The sequence below is a fragment of the Apodemus sylvaticus genome, chromosome 4, assembly GCF_947179515.1.
Source record: "Apodemus sylvaticus chromosome 4, mApoSyl1.1, whole genome shotgun sequence".
NCBI lineage: Eukaryota > Metazoa > Chordata > Mammalia > Rodentia > Muridae > Apodemus > Apodemus sylvaticus.
The window spans coordinates 14,705,311-14,730,434 of record NC_067475.1 but is presented as its reverse complement, the minus strand read 5'-3'; the positions used below and the strand labels follow the sequence as shown (position 1 = coordinate 14,730,434).

General features: G+C 45.5%; 2 protein-coding genes across 5 annotated transcripts in view; one reads left to right on the top strand and one right to left on the bottom strand.

The window, feature by feature from the left end:
* Dnai3 (dynein axonemal intermediate chain 3) overlaps positions 1-7,243 on the bottom strand; it is a 50,440-nt gene extending 43,197 nt beyond the window's left edge. Inside the window, exons 1-3 of the mRNA XM_052178476.1 lie at positions 7,171-7,243; positions 6,762-6,800; positions 1,024-1,205 (exon numbers count right to left, since the gene is read on the bottom strand). Of these exons, the coding sequence (XP_052034436.1) occupies positions 1,024-1,205; positions 6,762-6,800; positions 7,171-7,243 (294 nt within the window). The remainder of the gene's footprint in view (positions 1-1,023; positions 1,206-6,761; positions 6,801-7,170) is intronic.
* A 7,127-nt stretch (positions 7,244-14,370) lies between these two features.
* The window catches only part of Mcoln3 (mucolipin TRP cation channel 3), a 38,334-nt gene continuing 27,580 nt past the window's right edge, over positions 14,371-25,124 (top strand). The window contains exons 1-3 of one of the 4 annotated variants that reach the window (XM_052179007.1): positions 14,371-14,524; positions 19,966-20,014; positions 23,080-23,227. In XM_052179007.1, coding sequence (XP_052034967.1) covers positions 23,209-23,227 — 19 coding nt within the window. In that variant the 5' untranslated portion in view covers positions 14,371-14,524; positions 19,966-20,014; positions 23,080-23,208. Of the gene's footprint in view, positions 14,525-19,965; positions 20,015-23,079; positions 23,228-24,409; positions 24,573-25,124 lie in introns of those variants that run through there. The other 3 variants (XM_052179003.1, XM_052179005.1, XM_052179004.1) reach the window with 3 other exon arrangements.

Sequence of the window (25,124 nt, the reverse complement as noted above, 5' to 3'; positions counted from 1 at the left end):
TGCTAATTCCACTCCTCAGAGGGCCTGCAGATGAGCAGTTGCGTTGTGAACCTTCTCCTCACCTTAACTTTTTAAATAAAGGCTTGAGCCATTGGTTGGGCAGGAAGAAGGGGGAGGAGCTACCGAGCATCAACCGGACAGAGAGGAGCTGCTGTGCAAGCCTGAGGACCTGAACTCAGATTCCCAGTCTCAGTGATTTCAGTGCTGGGTCGGGGAGACAGGTGGATTCTCTAAACTCACTGGACAGCCAATCCCGAATAATTGATGCATTCCAGGTTCAGTGAGTGGCCTTGGGTAGAAAAACAAAATGGAGACGGGCAGTAGTGGCCCATGCCTTTAATCCCAGCACTTGGGAGGCAGAGGCCGGCAGATTTCTGAGTTCGAGGCCAGCCTGGTTTAAAGAGTGAGTTCCAGGACAGCTAGGGCTATACAGAGAAACCCTGTCTTGAAAAAATCAAATCCAAAAAACCAAACAAAAAAAAAGAAAAAAGAAAAAAGTGGAGTGCTGTTGAGGAAGACGCCTGAGGTTGGCACCTGCACTCAGAAAGGTGTATGCACCCACTACACACACACACACACACACACACACAGAGAGAGAGAGAGAGAGAGAGAGAGAGAGAGAGAGAGAGAGAAAATAAGGAAGGGTGAGTATTGTTTGGTGGTGTAATCTATATGCAAGGATGCAAAATAGGATCAAACAATGAACTAAAAAATTTAAAGTAGTATAAGAAAAATATTTTGAGACAGGGTCTTTGTAGCTCAGGGTGCCTTGAAATTGTTAAATATCCCATCTTGGCCTCAAACTTGTGATTCTCCTGCCTCAGCCTCCCAAGTACCACCATGCCCAGTGAGATTGGTATTCTAACGGGGTAAGAATGACCCTTTCGTGTGGTCCTCACACCAGACTCCCAGGGACTGAGGTAAAGAGGTGACAGTGTTGAATGCAAAATCTTCCTAACTCGTGTTGTACTCTGGGAAATTCTTGAGTTAGGACTGAGAGCAAAACACAAAGCTTGTATTTACCCGGACGATTTTTTTGACTGGGTGGAAGTCAGACACCGCGGCTCGGTTTTGCAGGTCTGCCAAGATATCTTCCTTCTTGATGAGCTTGTACGTTTGCTCGTCTGTCATATCTTCTTCTACTCGGCAGTTGAATATTTCCTGGGTCTTGGTAGTTAATACTAATGGGTAAATTTCTGGATGGCCTGTGAACACAAAGTAGAGTGTGAGCATTAAGTACAACTTAAACTACTAGCAGCAGGAAATGCTTGATTGTTTAATTTTAAATAGTTTTCTTGGCTAAAAATTTGAGACTCAGAAGAAAGACACCCAAGTGCCCAAGGTGGGCGCCGCCATGATGAACGGGTGTGTGATGGAGGAGAGGGAAAGGCAGAGCGAGCGGTAGAGAGATGAGGGAGAAAGCAAAGTAGCTCATGTACTGTGGAGAGAGGTGGGACTGGAGACACCATGGAGACGCTGGCACAACCATCTGAGGCATGGTGATGTCTGGGTCTGGGCTGCTGCCAGCCATGTCTGAGTTCTTGTTCCTGTCACAGGCAGGATCTTCTTGATGTCTGAGGCCCTGTGTTACCACCTGACACCAGGAGGAAAGTGTGTGGTCTGGGCAGCTGCCTGAGGCCATGCTGATGTGTTAGTGTTGTACTGAGGTGGCCCAGCCCCTTGTCTGTGGTGGGAGAGCTTGCCCCACTCTGGCTGTGGCACTCCAAGCCTCTTGTCTGCCATGGGTGTGAGAGAGGTGAGCCCCGCAGCAGGCAGATGAGCCGGCCCTGAGGATGGGAGGGTGGAGACCTGGCCCCCATTCTTTGCCAGATGCAGCACTTGGGAGAGCTGGCCCTGGTGGCGTGGTCAGAGGAGAGCCAGCAGGCTGACCAAGTCAGCTTCCACTCAGACCCAGATCCAGGACTTCAGGTTGGCCCACCATGACAGTTAACCCATCTGTGAGCTGCGGGGCGTGTGAAGGGCTGGTCCTGCAGATCCAAAGCTGCAGGACCTCCATGACTCAGGACAACAACAGGATGTCAGAGAGAGTCCTGGTGAGGATTTAGGATTGATGGTGTAACAGACGCCAGGGGCCCTGAACCAGACCAAGGACTCATCGCAATGAGCGTTTGCAAGTAAAGCTATTTGGGCAAGTGAGCATACTGTGAGGCGCACGGCAGCATCCGCAGCCAGATTAGCTGGTTTTATTTGTTGCTTATTTTAATTTTTGTTTTCTTTTGTGGGGAGGTTGCAAGGGCAGAGGGTGGGTATGAAGGGACAGAGAGCTGAGTGGGATTGGGTGCATGATGTGAAACTCATGAAGAATCAAAAAACAAAAAAGTTTAAACAAAGGTTCGTTGAGAAAGATCCTGAGCATGGTGAAGTCTCAGGACTGAGGAGCATCACTCAGGAAGGACCACACTCCACATCACTGCCAGAGAGAGAGAGAGAGAGAGAGAGAGACAGACAGACAGACAGACAGACAGACAGAATGACAGACAGAGACACACAGAGAGAAGCAGGTAGCACCGCAGCTCATGGGAGGATTGCACAATGACTAATCTTCAGTGTTGACATGACTGGGTTTGGAATCACCCAGCATGCACGCCTCTGTACCCAGAGGCTGTCTGTCTGTGAGGTGTCTTTGGAGAGATCTCACTGAAGAGCAAAGAGCCATCCAGAATGCGGGTGGCACCATCCGTTCCTGAATGGTCCTGGACTGATTACAAAGGAAAAGACCTAGCTTTATCTCTCTTTGCTTGTTGACCACAGATGCCATGTGACCCATCTTCCTGCTGTGCGTTCCCCTCACCCAGGTTTCTGTAGTCCTCAGACCATGGATAAAACAAAACTTTCATTCCTAAAATAAGGAAGTAGGTAGGTAGATAGATAGATAGATAGATAGAGGATAGATAGATAGATAGATGATAGATAGATAGATAGATAGATAGATAGATAGATGATAGGCAGAGTGACAGATAACTAGCAGACAAAACCACCTTTGTCTCCGTCTCCCTCTCTCCGGTCTCCTCCTCTCTTTCTCCCTCTTTCCTTTTCTCCCTCACCTTCCCCTGTCTTCCTTGTTTCCGCCATCTCCCCACTCCTGTCTCCCCCATCTCTCCTGTCTCTCCTGTCTCTTCAATCTCTCTCATCTCTCTCCCATCATCTCTTGTCTCCCCCTCCTCCCTCTCTCTCTCACTATTGAGAGACTAACCTCTGTGGCCTTGTTGTGATTCTGGCCTTGTTGAAGAAGACCAAGAATTTTGGGACATGGTTGTGCTGTGCTGCCCATGTGCGGGAGGGAGGGTCCTGTTGGGGTTACACATTCCCCGGAAGCAAGACTTCAACAAAGGAAATGTAATCCCAAGACACTGGGCAGGCAGCTTTCTCTGAGAGTCAGGGTGGCTCAGGGCTTTAGTTCCTTGTGGTTTGGAGCCTTTAGGGATGCTGCTCTAGGCCAAGAAAGGGTGTGAGAACTTCCATCTCCATCTCTACCTGGGGCTCAAGATGGGCTGAGTGGTTTCATTCCTTGACATGTTTTCTCCTGTTCGGCACCCTGTGAGAACTTTCTAGAAGGATTTGAGTTAAGAAAATGGTATCACCACATCTAAGAAGTATCAGAAGTTGTGTCTTCTGATACGGAAGAAACAGCCAAAGCTTTCTTCCAGCCACAGCACAGGGCTTCGCAGTAGATGGTCCCAGGAGGCCTTTCTCCCAAGGCTCCCAAAGCTCCATCAAAGCTCTGCGACATCGGCTCTCTTCTCTGCTGAGTTTTCAGTGCTCCCCCATACTCCTCCGTGGTACACCTCACTTCAGAGTGACAGGCCTACCCACACTGCCTGTTTTCTCTCTGCTTTCTTCTCTAAGAACTTTTTATCCGGAAGGCTTTGTGAAGATGTCCTGTGATGGCTCTTGATGCCAGCGCCCGGAGGGGGGGCACCATGCCTACACTATAGGAGCATCTCTCTCAAACATCAGGAAAGAGAAAAGCAGGAGTCAGCCACCACTCAGCACAAATGCTGCCGAGTCAGCATTTCTGTCCCCCACCCCCGCACCCCCATCTCTCACCCCCCACCCCTGTCCTCCAACCTGGTGGTTCCTCAGGCAGCCCCACCTGTCCTTCCCTTGGTCTTCTCTATGCAAATGCCATCAGAATGGGGCTCCCTGAGACCCCAGAATAAAGGCCTTCCTTGCTGTTCAGAAAAAAATGAGACTCTACATTTATTGTTCTTATGTTTCAAGCAATTACATTTGCTATGAACATCTGAACCACAGGCTGTAAAGATGGCTCAGTCAATCATTCTCTTGCCTTGAAAACCGGAGGACCTGAGTTCTATCTGCAGCACCCGTGAAGAAGGTAGGCATGGTGGGATACCCGTGTAATGCCAGCAACCGTGGATGTGAGGGAAGCAGCTGCTTGATGTTCACCCTTACTTCCTCTTCACTGAAGGGCTAGCCTGGAAGAGTGAGCCAAATAAACCTATCCCCCACCCCCATTTTTTTTTTTTGTGCCTGATTATTTTATCTCGGCAACAAAAATAAGATCTGAAGCAGGCAAGCTCTCAAGCTGCAAGATTCCAGGCTGACCTAGAACTCACTATGTTAACCATGTTGGCCTTGAATTTGAGGTGATTCCCCCTACTCAAGATTGTGTTTCATGTTTCCTGCTCCCACCAGACACAGGTTCCTGATTCTACTGGCTTGGTGTTTTTCATAACAATGGTTCATTTTCACTGGTTGGACATTTTTAAAGGCAATTTAAAAATAGGATTTAACACTTCCTTTTGTAGAAGTCAGTGAACGTTATAGGCTATTTGTAGCTGTGGTAGGCTAGTGGTGATCACTGTGAACAAAGGTGGCTGGGCTGAATGTGCATCCTCTAGTCCAGGCCCTCTGTGGTTCAGCATAACAGAGTGAATGGAGCAAGGCCAAAGGATGCTGCTGCCAGCCCTCAGGGTCTGTGGTGAAACTGAATGCTCTTTAGGTGCCATGAGCTGTGGGATCAGCAATGAGAGTCACTCACTTGAGCCTAGTGACATGATGTCTGCTTCCAAAAGACTGAGGAAGGTCCGGGGACAGAGGAGGATGCCAGGACCTCACTCAGGTGTCAGCTACAGGGCTGTTGGCCATGAACTCAATAAGAATGAACTGGTAGCAGAGGAATACAGCCTTTGAGCTACAGTTTGAAAGATGCTATTCTGATGGAAGCCATAATTTGCAGGCATCCAACAAAAGATCTTTCAATACTCTCATGTTAGGGTAGGATTTATTACTAGGTATGTGTGTGATGTATGAGTACACGGCAGTGTATGATTTATGTGTGTGTGTGTGAATGCACAGCAGTGTATGATGTATGTGCTTGAGTGTGGGGGTATAGTAGTGTATGATGTATATATGTGGGTGTGAATGCACAGCAGTGTATGATATATGTGTCTGAGTGCACAGCAGTGTATGATGTATGTGTCTGAGTGCACAGCAGTGTATGATGTATGTGTGTGGTCATGGGTACACAGCAGTGTATGATGTATGTGTGTGGTCAGTGTGGTCATGGGTGCACAGCAGTGTATGATGTATGTGTGTGGTCATGGGTGCACAGCAGTGTATGATGTATGTGTGTGGTCATGGGTGCACAGCAGTGTATGATGTATGTGTGTGGTTATGGGTGCACAGCAGTGTATGATGTATGTGTGTGAGTGTGAATGCACAGCAGTGTATGATGTATATAGGTGGGTGTGAATGCACAGCAGTGTATGATATATGTGTCTGAGTGTGAATGCACAGCAGTGTATGATGTATGTGTGTGGTCATGGGTACACAGCAGTATATGATGTATGTGTGTGAGTGTGAATGCACAGCAGTGTATGATGTATGTATGTAGGTAAGAGTACACAGCAAGCTTTCTCTCCTTCCACATTATTTTATAATTTTTTTGTTTTTGTTTTTGGGTTTTTTTTTTGTTTGTTTTTTTTTGTTTTTTGGTTTTGGTTTTGGTTTTTTGAGACAGGGTTTCTCTATGTAGCCCTGGCTGTCCTGGAACTCACTCTGTAGACCAGGCTGGCCTCAAACTCAGAAATCTCCCAGCCTCTGCCTCCCAGAGTGCTGGGATTACAGGCGTGCACCACCACTGCCCGGCTATCTTACAATTTTTTAATATTTTAAAGATTATTTATTTTTATTTTATGTGTACAGGTGTTTTGCCTGTACCCACGCGGGTGCATGTATACCCACGCGGGTGATGTATACCACGCGGTGCACCAAGTTCATCTGGTTCCCTCAGAGGCCAGAAGAGGGCATCAGACCCCTCTGCAACTGGCATTACAGATGGTCATGAGCCACCATGCGGATCCTGGGAATCAAATCCAGGTCTTTTAGAAGAGCGGCTGGTGCTCTTAAACACGGAGCCATCTCTCTGGCCTCCCCATTCACTTTTTTTTGGGGGGGGGTTCTGGGGATCAAACTCAGGCTGTCAGACTTGTCTAGAAAGTGCTGTATTTACAGAGCAATATTGCCAACTCCTTAATACTCAGTAGATTTATTTTTTAAAGGACTGTTGTCCAAATCTAGTTCTCAGTTTATATTCTGCTTCCTGCTTTTTGTTTTTGTTTGTTTGTTTTTTAAATTCTTCGCTTTAAAAATTCCAGGCCAAGTGGAGATACAATCCAAACAGTCAGGAGACGGAAAGACAGGCAGAGCTGAGTTTGGGGGCTTGTCCGGGCTGCAAAGTGAGACTCTAGATAACTAACTTTGTTATTTCCACTTACCCATGCTCTCCATGTTCATTGGCTCCTCTTCCTCAGCAACTAAAACACAAAGAAACACCAACTTCACCTTTCGAATAACGTCTTTCACTTGGTTATAAAATTGTAAATCATCAGAACATTGCATGCAAATACAGACATGGGCTGGAGAACTCAAGTACCATGTGACCAGCTAAGACGAAGCAGGCAATGGTCTTTCTCACAGGGTCATCTGCAGTATCACACGCGCTGTGGCATTTCACTGATACTGTAGTGAGGCAAGTGGGGAAAGGCTAGACTCTGAACATTCAATACTGCAGTGTCTGACTTCATAGAAGCAAAAGTGTTTCATTTTACTTGATAGGTCGAGCCACGGTATACATTACATAGTATACAACAACAACCACAGCAACAACAACAACAACAATCCTACCAAGTAATTGTGGCTTCGTCTTCTTTCTGCCCCTTTTCTCGACCTTGGGGCTCTTCTGTGGTTTTGGTGCCATGGTTCTGATGTAGGCTGCAAAATGAGAAATCATTAGTAAATCCTCGTTTATGCTGCCAGGTATGAAGCATTCCTATTTAGTGAACATAATGTTTCCTAGGTGGGCCTGGACTAGATCAACAATCCATTTTCATCAGGAACTCATGTTCTGTGACTAAAGGTTTTAATGCGACAACAGTGTGATTGATCTGATCCTGTTTCTACGAAGCTGTTGGCTGAGGTGTATCATCACCACCTCTGTTTCACAGGGGTCCACGTCTCTGCAGATGCTCAGTGCTACCTTGTCTTTGTCTCCTCATAGGTGTTTCAGCTGCACAGATGCACTTAAAGTCCTTGGGATGGATCCAGCCTATAGCACACACATCTGAATGTAATCTTAACATGTGCATCCACAATAGGCACATCTGGACATCATTTTTAAATGAGCATAAAAGTCATATAGGTCTTAGCATGTGATCATGTATAACCATTAAGAGCTCAACTGTGACATTCCAGGGTGCTTTGACAGAATGTTAACAATGGACAAGGTCATCTGCATGACATTTGAATCCCTGTCACGATGCCCATCCTATTAAATGGTCAAAAGTATAATTTCAGAGTCAGAGACAGTGGCCATATCTAAAATTAGAGCACTTGAGAGGCTGAAGCAGGGGGATTGCCATGCATCTGAGGCCAGCCTGGGCTACAGTATGAGACCTGTGGTTTTATGAGTCTATGTACCAGTCTCTGCTTTTAGCTGAATGGTCCTGGGCAAACTACAGATCTTCTTAGTTTCTGTTTATTTCTTTGTTTCGTGGAGATAATAACGTCTACCTCACAAGGTGGCTATGAAGGTTCAATAAAAATAATAATAAAAAAAATTCTCTCGCTCTCAGTTTCTCTTGCGCCCTCCTTGGCTCTTCTCTCTCCTCCTCCCCTCCCCCCTCTCTCCACAAGGTCATGGCGGCCTCTGCTTCTCTGCTCCTCCCTCTCTCTCCCTTTCTCTGCCTCTACTACCCCCTTAACTCTCCTCCCCATGCCCGGAATAAGCTCTAATCTATGCTAAAAAAAAATCACATCATCATTAAGTCTCCACAGATGGAGTTTGTTTTATTTTAGCAAATTAACATCAAGACAGAATGAGTGTTATTTTATAGTTGATGGCTAAAACATCACAAGGTCTTGTGGTTGTTACTGTTTAGTCGGTTCAGGTTCATTGCAAAATCTTGACCAAAGCATGGGTGTTGGTGTGTTTGCCTATAAATCCTCTCTCTCTCTCTCTCTCTCTCTCTCTCTCTCTCTCTCTCTCTCTCTCTCTCTCTCTCTCTCTCTCTCTCTCTCCCCATTTTGTTTTATCACACTTTTCCATCTCTCTTGCATGCATTGAAACCATTATTATCACCATTGTGCATGTGTGTAACTGCATGAAGTGGGGGGAGGGGTGTTGCCGCCTGTGCTATTGTGCTTGTGAGACACTCAAAGGACAACATTGGGAGTCATTTCTCTCCTTCCGCTGTTATGTGGGCTCTGGGGAAGCAACCCGTCAGGCTTGCGGGGCAAGTGCTTCTCATGCTGAGCCTGGGAAGTCCAGCGTGTGCGTTTTAAATATCAGTAATCACAAATCACACTTACAGGTGTTTATGTCAGGCGGTCTGAAGAATTTCATGATTTTGTGTGCATTTTAAGTTCAGTGAATTTTTTTGTTTGTTTTTGCTTGGTTGTTTTTTGTTTTTGTTTGTTTGTTTGTTTGTTGTTTTTTGGTCTGAGGTGGGATTTCGTTATTTACCTACTGACGTTGGCTTTGAATTTAGGATAGTTCTGCCTCAGCTGTTCTGTGAGCTTAACCTTGGTCACATGTTGTTATTATGGGCTTTTTTTTCACCCTCACTTTATAAGGTTCGGTCACTGATGTGGGGGCTTGGAGAGCAGTGGACATACTCTTAATCTCCACACCACAGCATCCCTCAGATGATATTATTATTATTATTACTATTATTATGTTTTATTATAAATATACCACAGCAGGGCTTCTATTGCTGTGCTGAAACACCATGCATGACCAAAGGCAAGTTGAGGAGGAAAGGGTTCATTTGGCTTACACTTCCACACCATAGTCCTTCACTGAAGGACCTCAGGGCAGGAAGCTGGAGCTGATGCAGAGGCCACGGAGGGATGCTGCTTGCTGGACTGCTCAGCTTGGTTTCTTATAGAACCCAGAACCACAAGCACAGGGATGGCCCCACCCACAGTGGTCTGGACCCTTCTACATCAACCACTAAATAAGGAAGTGCCCTTCGGCTGGATCTCACTGGGGAATTCTCTCAGCTGAGGTTTCCTTCTCTCAGATGACTCTAGCTTGTGCCAAGTTGACACAAAACTATCCAGCACACACACACACACACACACACACACACAACTATCTAGCTGGCAAATGGAACTATTTAAAACAATGGTCTTGGATGACAGGTATAATCGATGCTTTGATTAGTATTTTACGATTCTGACATTTCTGGAAATTTCTATTCAGTCTCTCTCCCTTTCTATGCCCCACTCCTGCCACCGCTGCCCTGTGTGTATGCACAACTTTTTTAACTTGATTTTTGGCGGTCAAACTCAGGTGCTGTCATAGTTTGAATATGCTTGGCCCAGGGATTGGCACTATTTGGAGGTGTGGCCTTGTCGGAGTAGGTGTGTCACCGTGGGCATGGGTTTAAGGCCTGGAAGTCAGTCTTCCAGTAGTTGCCTTCAGATGAAGATGTAGAACTCTCAGCTCTGCCTGCACCATGCCTGCCTGGATGCTGCCACGCTCCTGCCTTGATGATAATGGACTGAACCTCTGAACCTGTGAGCCAGCCCCAATTAAATGTTGTCCTTATAACACTTGCCTCGGTCATCGTGTCTGTAAAACCCTAACTAAGACAGGTGCTCACAGCTGCAAGGCAGGCGTTTAGCCAACAGAAGTTCTCTCAGCCCTGAACTTTCTATTTAAAATTTTTAAAAGTTACATTTATTTGTTTATTTGTGTGTGTGTGTGTGTGTGTGTATGTGTGTGTAGGTCAGAGGACAATGTACTGGAGTTGGTTCTCTCCTTCTACCCTGGAGGTCTTGGTATCAAAGCCGGGCCATTAGGCTTGGTGGCAGGCTCCTACCTTTACCTGCTGAGCCACCTGTCAGTCCAAATTTCTACTTTTTAAATAGAAATAGTGCAATAAATGGCTGTGTCAGCTTTTCAGACAGAGTATTCTTCACCCCATTCTTCAGAATCACAGATTCAGGTGGTGGACCTCATTCTCCTCAGTTTATTCCTCTCCGTTTTCTATTCCAGTTTCATTTGGCCAAAAGTACTCAGCAACACTGTAAACATCACCCAGCTTCATACAACTGCACACACACACACACACACACACACACACACACACACACACACACACTAATGCTACTACCATTACTGTTAATGGCATATTTTATACAATGAATACTGTTATTTATATATGCATATAAATAAAATGATCAAATTTCTTCTCTATACAAAGACATGCACTTCCAGCCCCCTTTTACTCCCGAGGAGTGGATTTTGCAATCTTAGAAGCATTTATCAGAAGGTGCTGCTGCTCTGGGGGTCCGCTTTCTCACTCTGCCACAACCAGCCTTGTTCTGACTTACTCCAGTGGTGCTGACAGGTTCTGGCACAGGGCCTCGAACCCAAGGCTGCCTGAAGGGTAGCTGTGGATTCCCTCAGCGTTCAGCATACAGTGCCTCAAGGGGAAGAGAGGTCGTTCTGAGCAGCAGTTAAGTCCTTGATAAGCTAATCACTAGGGGAGTAAGACAAGAACCTCCTTCAAAGAGTTTATGCTCTCCTGTTCCATCCTCTTGGTTAGCCCTCCCCTATCCCCCAATGATACGCCTCAGTCCACATCAGTCCTCTACTGTGTTGATGACTAACCAGGATCACGCCGTTCCCAAATTCACTTATGCATAATGAATGTATTGAGCTCCCACTGCGTGCCAGGCAACGCGAGAGCAGGAGCAAGACAGTACCCGCCCCTCGTTTCCTCATATTCTTAGATCTCCGTTAACTGCTCTCTCATAGCCATTTTTGTTTCACTGGCTTGGGCTGCAAACTTGTCGAAAGTAGTGAAAAAAGTATTTCTTTATTTCGTAGACTTCGCCTCCACTAGCACTTTCTGGGAAGTTTCCAAACACCCTTGAGGTGGTAGTGAGATATTTAGTTTTCCCAAGCCTCCTTTCCTGTTCTGAACCGCCTTACCTGGAATCACTAAAGGGAAAAGAAAGCAGCCTCTTGGCAAATCCCGGGAGAAACGCTCCTTCGAGAGTAGGAGATGGGAGCCTGACTCTTTTTGCTCAGAAAAATAAATCTCAAATCTCCAGCAACAGCGGGCTGGCGGTTGTTGCTAGGACGCGTCCGTTGCTAAGATAAAAAAGTCCCTTGTGTAGAGATTGACAGACCGCCTTCACCAATACCGTATCCGCTACCCAACAGTGTCTCTCATAGAAGGCTAATGATTGGTTGTTGTGCTGTGACGTCACCCAACGTAATCCCAGAGAAGCCCAAATTCCCACTAGCAAGGAAAGCGCTAGTGATTTGGGTCTCTGTTTGTCGCAGCGGCCCCTCTTGACCCAGGTCCATGCCTTGCCTTGCACCCACTGCAGCATTAGTAAAGGGAAGTTCTCGTGGGGGTGCAGGTGGGCAATTCCTAGGCCAGCCACCTGACTTCCCTGTTGCAGGATGCTCCTAGGGACCTGGTCAAAGGTGGAGAGTGGAGTGGAGGTTGCATTCAGGTTGTCCTGGACGTCCTTGACTACTGCGGGGCATTTTGTTTTTCAAAGAATTTTGTATAGAGTTTGACTCAAGCCGGAACTACAAGTCTCAGAGGAACTGCCTGAAGGGTTGCTGTTTATTGTAAGGATCGTTGACTATGGACCCTCTGGGATTGTTAGAGTGAGGCGCCCCTTGCCAGCTTTCCTTCTTTTCTTTAAAAATACAAATTAAAACTGCTAATTTGTGATATGGCTTAATTTAGTAAGGGAATGCAGTTGACCACAACAATATTTAAAGAATTTGATTTAAGACAGGATCTTACTGCCCTAGAACTCCCTCTGTAGGATGGATGGATGGATGGATGGTGGATGGATGAATGGATGGGTGGGTGGATGGATGGATGGATGGATAGGTGGATAGATGGATGGATGGGTGGGTGGGTGGGTGGATGGGTGGGTGGATGGATGGATGGGTGGATGGATGGATGGATGGATGGGTGGGTGGGTGGATGGATGGATGGATTGGTGGATGGATGGGTGGGTGGGTGGATGAATGGATGGATGGATACTGCCACAGCTTAACAGAGCCAAGATTAACTTACTGTCTTTAGATATCTTTTCAAATTTCTATCTCTCTCTCTTTTTTTCTCCTTCTTCCCCCCCCCCCCCCGCGTGTATGTGTGTATGTGTGTGTGTATGTATGTATTATGTAGGCAAGAACCACCATGTATATGTGGAGGTCAGAAGAAAACCTCAGGTATTAGTCCTTGCCTTACACCTGTCGTTTTTGTGTGTAGGAACATGAGATTACAGATATGCACCACCACACCCAGCTGTATACAGGTCCTTGGGGATTCCAGCACAGTTCCTAATACTTGCAAGATGCTAAAGCATCTCACAGTCCCATCTTTCAGATGTCTTTCAGGGTCCTCCCTGAGGTGGTAGCGTCCCAGTCCTTCTGTTGGCAAAACTAGAAATCTGAGAGCCACCCGATTCCTGTTGCTCTGCCCAGTGCCAACCTATTACTAAGTTTTACCGTTTTCCTCCCTGAAGACGTCACTGATAATGCATGCCTTCTGCCTTTTCCTTATTTCTGATGCCCTCATCTGTCACCTAGCTAACAACAGTGCCTGGGCACGGCCACCCTCTTCCCTCCAATCCCCTCTAAGTTGCCCTGAGTCATCTGAATCAGGGATTCAAGCCCGTGATCACTCTGTCTGCATGTGTTAGGGTTGTGTGTAAAAACTCGTGCAAAACCCTGAACATGACCTGAAGACGGCTGGCAGGTGCCAGGCACCTCTCTTCCTCAGTTTCCAACATCCTTGTACTCACGCAGCGAGTGAGAGGCGAAGGCCTCGACGTCCTCCGGTCTGCACATGGGCACTTGGTATGTGATCCCCTCTCACAAAGGGTTTGACATTCTGCTCCACAGCGTATATTCACGTTGATGTCGATTTTTAAAGTGTGTAAAATCACCATTAACTAAAATAGACATAAGATTGAATGAAAACGAAGCACAGGCAGCCACGGCACACTCCTGTGTTGGTTTTCTGCAGCCCTGACACTCTGACTCGGGAGACAGCGTGGCCTGCAGCGTGCAGTAGTGGCCCCTGCTGCCCCGCCCCCCCTCCCATGCCTCTTCCTCTTGAAACCAAGGTCTTGCTTCTTTTTCTGCCTCAGTTGGGGCCACTTCTCTCCACCTTCACTACCCTGTAAGGGCTTCATCTCTCTGGGCTCAGCTCAAATGCAAAGCCTCGTAAACCCCTGTAAAACCACATAAACTTTTCCATTTGACTGACACACTGTCTCTGAGGCCCTTTTACATGATATCTCCACTCTTGGCTTTAAGGCTGGGGTAATACCTCATTAGCTTAAATTGATACCATCCAACTCTGTTCCTGACACATTCATATATATATATATAAGTATATATATACATGTTAAATATATAATAGATACATAAATACAAATGTATAATATATTACATATAATAGACAATGATATATTATATGCATTATATGTAAATATATAATTGCTTAGATTCTTATTCTGATAAATGCAAGAGAAATTAACAAAGGCTTTTTTTGTATTCCTCAAATGATATATTTTCCTTTGGAAAAAATTCCCAACAATCCTGTTAGATTTCAGGATGACCGTAATCTTGTGATTTGGCTGAGACATGGGGTTTGCTGTCATCTTTCCTTTAGACACACCCCAAGAAATGAGTCACAAGTCACAATACCAAGAAAGTAAAAAAAAGAAACGGGAAGTGCTGAGTGATTTCTTCACGTTGAAAACTCATGATTGACATCTTCTTTGGTGGGAGTGGCCAGAAGACGGGGCCAGGATAACTGGTGAACACCTATGCACTCTCAGAGGACGTGGATTAAATTTGCGTCAAACTTGAATAGATTCAAAATTAGTTTTAGCTTTGTTAGTTAAGGAAAGAGGTAGTGAACCACAGAATAACAATGGGAAATAGTGGCTAGAGACATTTCAAGTCGAGTTTACTGCAGAAAATCTGGTAAGTCAGAGGTAAGATTGATTTTTACTGATTTTATTTTTTAAAGAGCTTGGAAGGGAGGGCTGTGACTAGGCATCTCTGTGCCATTGTTTGCATGGGTTTGCTTGAGAGAGAGGGCAGGGGAGAAGGAGAGGAGGGGCCTTGTTTGAGCTCTGAGATCACTTCTGGGTTCCTGGGAAACTGTCTTAGCCTGTGACAGAGGGAACATGGGAACATCCCCCAGGGAATTCTCAGCATTCTTTCTCAGCAATGAGAAAAATCAGTCAGAGAGGCCCGACCTGGTGACAAAGCTGTAGCTATTGGTGGAAAGAGCCAATTCTAATAAATATGGTGTGTGCATGTATAAACACCCATGTGTGCAAGCAAGTTCCTGTGTGTGCATGTGTGTGTGTCCATGCATATGCATACATGTACAGAGGACGGTCTCCAATCTTGTTCCTCACAAGCCATCTATAGAGGTTTTTGAGACAGCCTTGCCTGAAGCTCACCAAGTAGATTACACTGGCTGGCTGTAATGCACTAGGAATCCACTCACCTCTGCCTTCTCAACACCAGGATCTCTCTCTCTCTCTCTCTCTCTCTCTCTCTCTCTCTCTCTCTCTCTCTCTCACACACACACACACACACACACACACACACACACACATGGGTGTTTATCATACACACACCATATTTATTAGAATTGGCTCTTTCCACCAATAGTTATGTGTATACACATACACATGCTTGCATGCCACATGCCTGGCCTTATTTTAGGTGTGGTGATTATAACGAGTAAAACTACAAAAACTAAAATGGAGGCATTCTCACCGCCTTTGCAGTGTAGCTGAGCCCAGTGGGGACTCAGAATGACTCAGTGGGGACTCAGAATGACTCACACCCTGTCTGCCCTTGAGCATGAGATCTGCCTTGTATGGGTGGCAGGTGTCTTCAGAGAGGCCAGTGTGGGAGCCCAGGAGCAAACAACTTCCTATGGAAATGAAGCACACTGTGCTGTATAGGTCTTCAAACTCTCAGAAATGGCAGAGAGAGAGGGAGAGAGGGGGAGAGAGAGAGAGACAGAGAGAGAGAGAGAGAGAGAGAGAGAGAGAGAGAGAGAGAGAGAGACTGCATGCTGATGTGTGTGAAGACCTGTGGTGTTTGCAGGCATTGAGCGGTGGTGAGTCATCACCAAGATAAGTCTATTTTTTTTTAACCCTTAGGGCATTTTGAACGTTTTAAAAGTAATAATACTGCCTTTAAAGTAAGAAAATTATGTTTAAGCCAAAATTGTTATTATCTGAAAAAGTGCCATTGACAAGCTAAACTTTCCAGATCTCAGCAAGGGGGGTGACTGTGCTTCTCTCAGAGGAACCTAGTGAAAGATCAGATGAGTGAGCCTTTCCTGCAGATCACAGGCAGGCTCCTCAGTTAGTCCTGGTTCCCACAAAGAACTTTCTATTGGAGAAAGGGAGGGGAGAAGACGGAGAGGGAGTTGGAGGGAGTCAGAGGGAAAATGAACCGATTCTTCTCTCCCCCAAGTAGACAGCTTCAAATTTAAAATAAAATCTGTGTTAAACAGTTTTGTCATGTGAGGGAACAAGTCATAAGGTTCAATCAAAAGATGATTTCTCACCCCCTGAGGCTAGCCAATGTTACTCTCCCCCTCTTGAACAGTTTGGTGTGCTGTCCCCAAAGTTACCTAGTCTGAATGTTCTCAAATAGCGAATGTGTTTTTATAGTATTAGGAAGACCAGATGCCAAAATATTAGCCTTTCTAGACTTCTGGTAGACCTTAATCTGTTCCCTTCTTGCCTGACATTCCACGGGAAGCTCAACATCTCTCTGTGGCTTTTCACAGTAAATGTATTGTCAATCATAATCTTAAATTCTGTTCGAAGTGAATTCTTTGGTGATGATTAAATGAAAATTTGAATGTCAAACCCCACCTTTACTAGGTGTTTCTCCAAGATAACAAACACTTATCCAAAATAGGGCCTTTAGGTCACTGCCACCTAAGGGTATTTGTCTCTGGTCCGTGAAATTTTTGTTACTCATGCCATGTAAGAAGTATTGAAAGTGTTAAAAATAACTTTATAGAAATTTGAGGGTAACTATATTTGAACAAAGCTGAGGTTCCTTTACCAAATGCCTGTATCTCAGTTCCTTAGGAGAGAGGCATCCTCACTGCCTTTCCAGCGTGGCTGAGCCCAGTGGGGACTCAGAATGACTCATGCCCCGACTGTCCGTGTGTGATCTGTACTGTATGAACAGCAGCTTGTATTGCAGCTAGCATAATCCACTGGTGAAGGAAATGAAAACAAGTCCTTAAACAACACAAGAAGCCCATTCCAGCATCTCAGGTGCACACTCCAGCCAGGCCTCCTGGGTCTGCTGACTGTTTCTCTCCCTGCAGTTCTCATCCCCAAGGGAATGATTTTATCTTCTTGACTGCTCAGCATAAGCGTTAGAGTTATTGCTTATAACTGATAATGGTTTTAGACAGCTTCTTGCTATTTATTCCAGAGTGGTCTCAAACTCCAAATCTTTTGGCTTCCCATCTCTTAGGACTGCAGGTGTGTGGTCCCACCGAGAGGGGGAAGCTCAGGGGGTCCTGTCCCAGCTGGGGAGCTCCGGGTCCCTGATGATAGTGGAGGGAGAGTATGTTTGTGTTCATGGCTCCAGTGCATGGTCCCTCACCTATACACATTATAGATAGCACTAATCAGGCTCCATGACTTAGAAAGATAGAAAAGAGAACATGAAGTTAGTGGGAGCAGGAGGAAGAGAAGGGATGAATATTGCCTTAGTCAGGGCTTCTATTCCTGCACAAAACATCATGACCAAGAAGCAAGTTGGGGAGGAAAGGGTTTTTGAAGTTTACACTTCCACATTGCTGTTCATCACCAAAGGAAGTCAGGATTGGAACTCAAGTAGGTCAGGAAGCAGGAGCCGAAGCAGAGGCCATGGAGGGATGTTTCTTACTGGCTTGCTTCCCCTGACTTGCTCAGCTTGCTTTCTTATAGAACCCAAGACTATCAGCCCAGGGATGGCGCCACCCACACTGGGCCCTTCCACCTTGATCACTAATTGAGAAAATGCCCCACAGCTGGATCTCATGGAGGTATTTCCCCAACTGAAGCTCCTTTCTCTGTGATAACTCCAGCTTTGTCAAGTTGACACACAAAACCAGCCAGTACAAATATGTAAATATATTGTATACACATGATATTCTCAAAGAATAAATCAAAATAGTATACAAAAACACTTTATTTCAATCACATACAGTAATTACTATTTTGTAGTCATTTTGTAATAATAGTAATTAAAAGAAAGGAGCAAAGGAAAATAAATTCTCAATAATAGTAAAATAAACACATCAGCAGACTGTGCAGCTGTAGAAAATACATTCTTTATATTCTTGTTCTAAAATATACTTCATGTTTGTTGTCTTTGCTTGTTTTTTTCTTAAAAATGAAGACAAAACCACACATGAACCCAGGACCATACAAAGTTAAGATTATTTTCTTCTACTTTATTTGGAAACCTTGTCCTACCAGAGGGCTTGCAAGGGCGATGCCCCTGCACTGAGGGGCAGTCTCCTCTGGTGTTGATGCTCTCTGTGTAAAGCCTTCCAAAAGGGGTGCTCCTACAGGGGTCTGTTACAGTTGTTAGCATTTTGTCTAGGCTCCGCTGCCACACAGTTACCTGGCAACAGCCAGGTGTGCCTGACTCACTATAAAAGGGGCTGCTTGCCCCTCCTCCCTCTCTCCCCTTCTTACTCTTGCTCTGTCCTCTCCTCCCTCCCTCTCCCTCCTCTCTCTCTCTCTCTCTCTCTCTCTCTCTCTCTCTCTCTCTCTCTCTCTCCCCTCCCATGTCCCCTCCCCCCTCTCTCCACTCACTCATGGCCGGCCTCTACTTCTCTACTCTCTCTCTGCCTTTTTCTGTCTCTACTACCCTCTCAACTCCCCTCCCCATGCCCTGAATAAACTCTATTCTTTTTTTTTTGTTTGCTTGTTTATTTTGTTTTTTTTTCCTTTTTTTTATTCGATATAATTTATTTACATTTCATATGATTTCCCCCTTTCTAGCACTCTATTCTTTACTATACCTCAGGGGGAAGGGATGCCTCAGAATGCCCAAGGGGTCACCCCCTTCCCCCACATCTGACTACACATCTACCAAACATATTCTCTCATTCTCTCTCTCTCTCTCTCTCTCTCTCTCTCTCTCTTTCTCTCTCTCTCTCCCCCTCTATCTCTATCTCTTTCAAACACAACAACAGTTACCTTTTCTTCATAAACATAGTACACTTGAAAACACAGGAAATGATGAAAACATGTCATTTTTCACTCTCGGATGTTCTATTAGTTGCTTTTCTGTTGCTGCGATAAAAAATGTATGACCATGTACTATATTACAGTCCAGCAACTACATTTCAGAATTCAAATGTACTTTTTTTTTTTTTTTGGATTTGGTTTTTTCAAGACAGGGTTTCTCTGTATAGCTCTGGCTGTCCTGGAACTCACTCTGTAGACCAGGCTGGCCTTGAACTCAGAAATCTGCCTGCCTCTGCCTCCCAGAGTGCTGTGATTACAGGCGTGCGCCACCACCGCCCAGCTAAATGTACTTTTTTTTTTTAATCTGGTTTTCTTTTTTTTTTTTTTAAATTCGATATATTCTTTATTTACATTTCAAATGATTTCCCCTTTCCTGGCTCCCCACTCCCCTAAAGTCCCATAATCCCTCTTCCCTCCCCTTGTTCCCCCATCCACCCCTTCCTACTTCCCTGTTCTGGTATTGCCCTACACTGCTGCACTGAACCTTTCCAGAACCAGGGGCCACTCCTCCATTCCTCTTGGACATCATTTGATATGTGGATTGTGTCTTGGATATTCCAAGTTTCTAGGCTAATATCCACTTATTAGTGAGTATATACCATGAGTGTTCTTTTGAGACTGGGGTACCTCACTTAGGATGATGTTCTCCAACTCCATCCATTTGTCTAAGAATTTCATGAATTCATTGTTTTTAATTGCTGAATAGTACTCCATTGTGTAAATATACCACATTTTCTGTATCCATTCCTCCATTGAGGGGCATTTGGGTTCTTTCCAGCTTCTGGCTAGTATAAATAGGGCTGCTATGAACATAGTGGAGCATGTATCCTTATTACATGCTGGGGAATCCTCTGGGTATATGCCCAGGAGTGGTATAGCAGGATCCTCCAGAAGTGTCATGCCCAGTTTTCTGAGGAACTGCCAGACTGATTTCCAAAGTGGTTGTACTAGCTTGCAACCCCACCAGTAGTGGAGGAGTGTTCCTCTTTCTCCACATCCTCGCCAACACCTGCTGTCTCCTGAGTTTTTAATCTGAGCCATTCTGACTGGTGTGAGGTGAAATCTCAGGGTTGTTTTGATTTGCATTTCCCTAATGATTAATGATGTTGAACATTTCTTAAGGTGCTTCTCAGCCATCAGAAGTTCTTCAGGTGAACATGACCTTCCTGTGGTAAGCATAAACACACATGAACTCCCTCCTTACCCAGGGAAAATTGTGGAAAATCTTCAAGTTTGCTGGAAAGGTACTACCTGGCTTGGGGCTGTTCCTGTCAATTTCTATCCATACTTGGCAGTATAGAAACCTGTATTTAAGTTTGGCCTTTTTGTTTAAAATGGAATAAAAATGACTGGGCACGCAAAAGAAAAAAAAAAAAACCCAGCATGACCAAGGAGACTTGTAGAAGAATTTACTTTTTCCTACGGCTCCAGAAGGTTAGATTCCATAACAGCAGGGTGGAGTAGCAGTTAGACATGGTAGCTTTGGAAGGAAGCTAAGAGAGCTCACGTCTGAGCTGCAAACATGAAGCAGAAGGAGCAAACCGGAAGTGGTTCAAGGCTCTAACTCTTAAAGCCCGCCCCCACTGGCAGATGTCCTTTAGCAAGGCCATACCTCATAAATCTCCCCCCAAAGAGTGCCACCAGCTGGGGACCAGCTGTGTTCAAGTACAGGAGCTTCTGGTAGACTGTCTCAGTCACACTGTGCATTATGTGTCCATGAGTGTGATGATGCTTTGTATGACTGTAACACAGCCAACGTGTTGACATGCATCATCCCAAAGGCATGTAGAGATAAGATGCTGTGATGGCTGCATCACTAGGTCATGGGAATACTCCAGCTCTACCTTCATCTCGTGGACCACTGTCTTCCATGTCATCTGTAGTTGACCAGATTATCCCCATGCAATATGTACCTCAAAGATGGAGTCGACTGCAAAACGTTGCATTCCTAGCAACGCTGACACAAAATCTCAAGTTAAAATAGCAATTTAGAGATTTACATTACTTCCAAAACTTACTCTTTGGAATAGCCATTCATAGGGTTAATAGTATATGTTTCACGTATGAGTGTATTCATATTTACTTGATTGAGAGTGAAGTACCAGCTGGTCCGGGAACACATGCTTATAACATGGTAAAGGTTAAAAGCAAGACTGACTGATTGGCTTGACTGCCGCTTCTCTTTCTTACTTTGGCCGTTTTTCAGAGATGTCTCCCAAACATTTGACTCTGATACTAATATTGTCTTTCTCTAGGCTTCATATCAGTGTATTCTGACTGTTTTTAAAGCTTTGTCTTTATTCATGTGTGTGTGTGTATGTGTGTGTGTGAGCACACACACACACAAAATGAGTGCATGTGCACTACATGTGTGCAAGCATGAGTACATGTGTATTACATGAGTGCAGTCATGAGTATATGCATAGTATATGTGTGCATGCATGAGTGCATGTGTACTGCATGTGTGCAAGCATGAATACATGAATACTGCATGAGTGCAGGCATAAGTGCATGCATACATGTGTGCAGGCATGAGTATATGTGCACTACATGTGTGCAGGCATGGGTACATGTGTACTGCATGTGTGCAGGCATGGGTACATGTGTACTGCATGTGTGCAGGCATGGGTACATGTGTACTACATGTGTGCAGGCATGAGTACATGTGTACTGCATGTGTGCAGGCATGAGTACATGTGCACTACATGTGTGCAGGCATGGGTACATGTGTACTGCATGTGTGCAGGCATAAGTACATGTGCACTACATGTGTGCAGGCATAAGTACATGTGTACTACATGTGTGCAGGCATGGGTACATGTATACTGCATGTGTACAGGCATAAGTATATATGTACTGCATGTGTACAGGCATGAGTACATGTGTACTGCATGTGTGCAGGCATGAATGCATTGTATTGCATATGTGTAGGCACATGGAGAACCAGTAAATGGTGTGGTATCCTCTAGTGCTGGAGTTAGAGTTGGTTGGTTGGGAGCTGCTGTGTGGGTGTTGAGAACTGGCTCCAGCTCCTCTACAAGGGCAGTAAACTCTCTTATCCACTGAGCCATCTCCCATCAGTATGTTCTATCAAACCAATAACTGAATATTGAGGTTAATTTCCCCCTGTGTATTACTGTGACAATTTTATCAAAAGCCAACAGACCAGATGCATGCCCAAGAATGCAATACTGGACCCTGTTCCAGTGTTTAGCCTTTTTTGTATATTATGCAACAGTTTTCCCAGGGCAGCTTTAAGAGTCCTGGTATTCAGTTTGGCAAATACTTTAGTTTTGTTCTTATAAAAATTGTTCTGTTACTCTATGTTCTTTGCATTGACACATGAGTTCTAAGAACAGTTTATTGGAATTCCCATTCAGATAGGAGCCAACCTATAAATGAACTGAGCCAAAACTGACATCTTAACGATATTGAGTCTTAACAATTCATGAACATGGTCAAATTTTCCATTCACTTTGATTGTCCAAAAACCAAGGCAAACACCTCTAAGCACATAAAGTATGAGTGCTTTACGTGTGTCATACTAGTTAACGGTCACCGTTCCTTTCATTGGGCAGATTGGACATGAAAGACCCTGGAGGGCAAGAGAGAATAAATGATTTATTACACATAAGTCAGTAAGTGACACAGAAGAACTTGGGCCCTCACCTAACTGACTCTAAAACCTAGTGTTTTTTGGTTCCCTAGTTAGTACAGAGCTTGGCTGCACTAGGGCTGAGGGAAAGCCATTGCTTATTTCTGCAAACCTCTCCAAAATTCAGATTGCATCTGAATAATTGTGCATTTTGAATACTTGCTTTAAAGATAAGTTACAGTAAGTAACTTACAGCTACAGTAAGTAAGAAGATAGTGTTAGACTGTGTGGAGACACAGGGGCATTAGAGATTAAATTATTCTTCCAAATTTCACTTGAGAATAGAGTGTGCCAATTATATCCTCCGAGTATCTAACTTGTCTGTACATCACCCTTGGGATTCAGGTTAATGAACAGAACAAACTTCTTGTACTCCATCACAAAACAAGTCTAAAAACACTTCCATACTAAAAAAGACACAGAAGAGGATGGTTCCATTTAGAAATTGCCTGTGTGAACTGATCTAGGAGTTGAAAAAACAAGTTTGCAAAGTGGTCTGTCTGCTCTGGATATATTTTGTAGAATATTCCATTAGAAAATTCTACTTATTTTACAATAAAAAAATCATTTATGATTTTTAGAGGAAGGCTTGAGCACAATTGCCAACTACCACAAATTATGCATTTTCCCACATTTGGGGAAGTCACGAGGATCAGGATATCTGACATACAGTGGATAAGCCTCACCCTGGGAAGACCTCCTTCTTGGTTATGGTGTCTTCCCTTCCAAGTAAGTATTCATGCCCCAAGATAAATAAAAACAAAACAATAAATTAAAACAAATCTCAAATGTTTGTAATTAAAATTAGCTAAAGTTCTTGCTGTTCCTGGTGTGTAGTAGACCCAGTCTTCTACATTTCAAGAGAATTCGTGAAGAAAAGGAGTTGGTTTAAAAGTCTGTTCCCAAGCATTTGTATTAAGGATTTAATTTTACTTTACACGTGTAAGTGCTTTGACTTTCTGTTTGGATGTTCACCCGAGTGTCTACCTGATGTCCTCAGAGGCCAGAATACAGCACCTAGTACCCTGGAACTGGAGTTACAGATGTTGTAAGCTACTACTGGATTCTAGGAACCAAACTTGGGTCCTCTGCCAGAGCAGTCAGTGCTCCTAGTGGCTGATCCATTCCTCCAGCCAGGCACTTAGAAATAGCATGTGCAAGTGTGTGCCAGTTTGTGTGAGGAGATGCACATATGTACCGCCAAGCTGGTGCGCATGCGTGGCTGTGAGATCCACAGGATGCCCTATGGTGTGCCATTCACAAGAATCCAGTGAGACAGCGTCACCAATCAGACTAGGAATGCTGGCCGATGAACTCAGAGATCCCCCTCTTTCTGACCTCCCCCAGGACTCAGATTGTGGGTGCCACATGGATTTGAGGGATTAACTCCGTTCCTCAAGTGTACAAGGCAAGTGTTTTTCTGACTAAGCACCCTTGTAGCCCTGCCTGACATACTTAGTTTCATTGTATCACAGGACTCCCGAGGGCTTTCTCTACCTGTGCCCTAGTCCCGGGAGAGTCAACAGCACTCATTTCCCATCCTTTGACTGATGGTCCAAGGCTCTTATGTTTTTTCTGAGTTCACCTTGTCTGCAAAGATCAGCGTGGCAATCCTGGGAGCCAAGTAAATGCTCGCTCGTGGGTGAGCTGCACTGTGTATCTGACATCGAGTTTACAACTCCATGCCGTCCTTCCGTTGGAACGGCCCCTGAGTGGTCCACCTCACCAGTCGTTTTCCAGCGCAGAGAAAGCCAGTGGGGACGTTCTGTGGAAGCGCAGGGAATGGCCTGTTGGGAGTGTGGGAGATAGAAGACAAAGCCACAGCCACACTCCTTCAGATGGCCTCCCCTCCCCACCTGTCTCTGAGAAAGGCCGCCCTACAAAGGGCGTGGCAGGGAACCCGAGCCTTGGGGAGGAGGGTCACGAGGCTGAGCCCGGGAGGAAGGAGGATGGCCGGAGTCTGTGGGGCTTGGCTCTGATGTGTCCTGTCCCTCGGCGGCTAGCAGGACCTGCAGCCTCCCCACAGGTCCCCGCTGTTCCCGCCGGTGCCCCGTCGGTGTGACTTGGGCCTCAGGTGAGCCTAGCCGGGCGCCGCCCCGGGGCATCAGGTGTCCTGGGAACGTCGCCTGTTGCGCTCGCTCGGGGAGGGAGCCTTGTGTCTCCAGCGGTGGGTGACACAAAGAAGCAGGGGAGGGACCCAGGACCTCTGAGCTATGGAGGGCATGCAGAGGGGAGAGGAGTGCGAGATGCACCGGTTTGGCACAACCGGGGCTCCGCCACGGACCACAGGTCAGTGGGGCGCCTGATGGGGTGGGAACACTCTGTCACTCGGCAAGGTTTGGAGGTGACGGCAGAGTCCTACCGTCTATGCCAGTTTTGTTTCCCAGGCTGTAAGAATACACTGCCGGATGCCACCCTCAACCCCGAGTGTTCGTTCTCTCTGGGAAGCCTTTGATCCCGGAGGTTGCATATATAGGCGTCTAACTGGGCTGCATCCCACTAGCGTCTCAGAGATAACCCTCGACGGCTCTCTGTTTGCTCTAAACTTGGACTCCCAATCTTTATTACAGGCCCTTGGTCAGGGGTAGAGATGGGGGCGGCAGCCTGGGTTCTGCGCTTGTCAGAC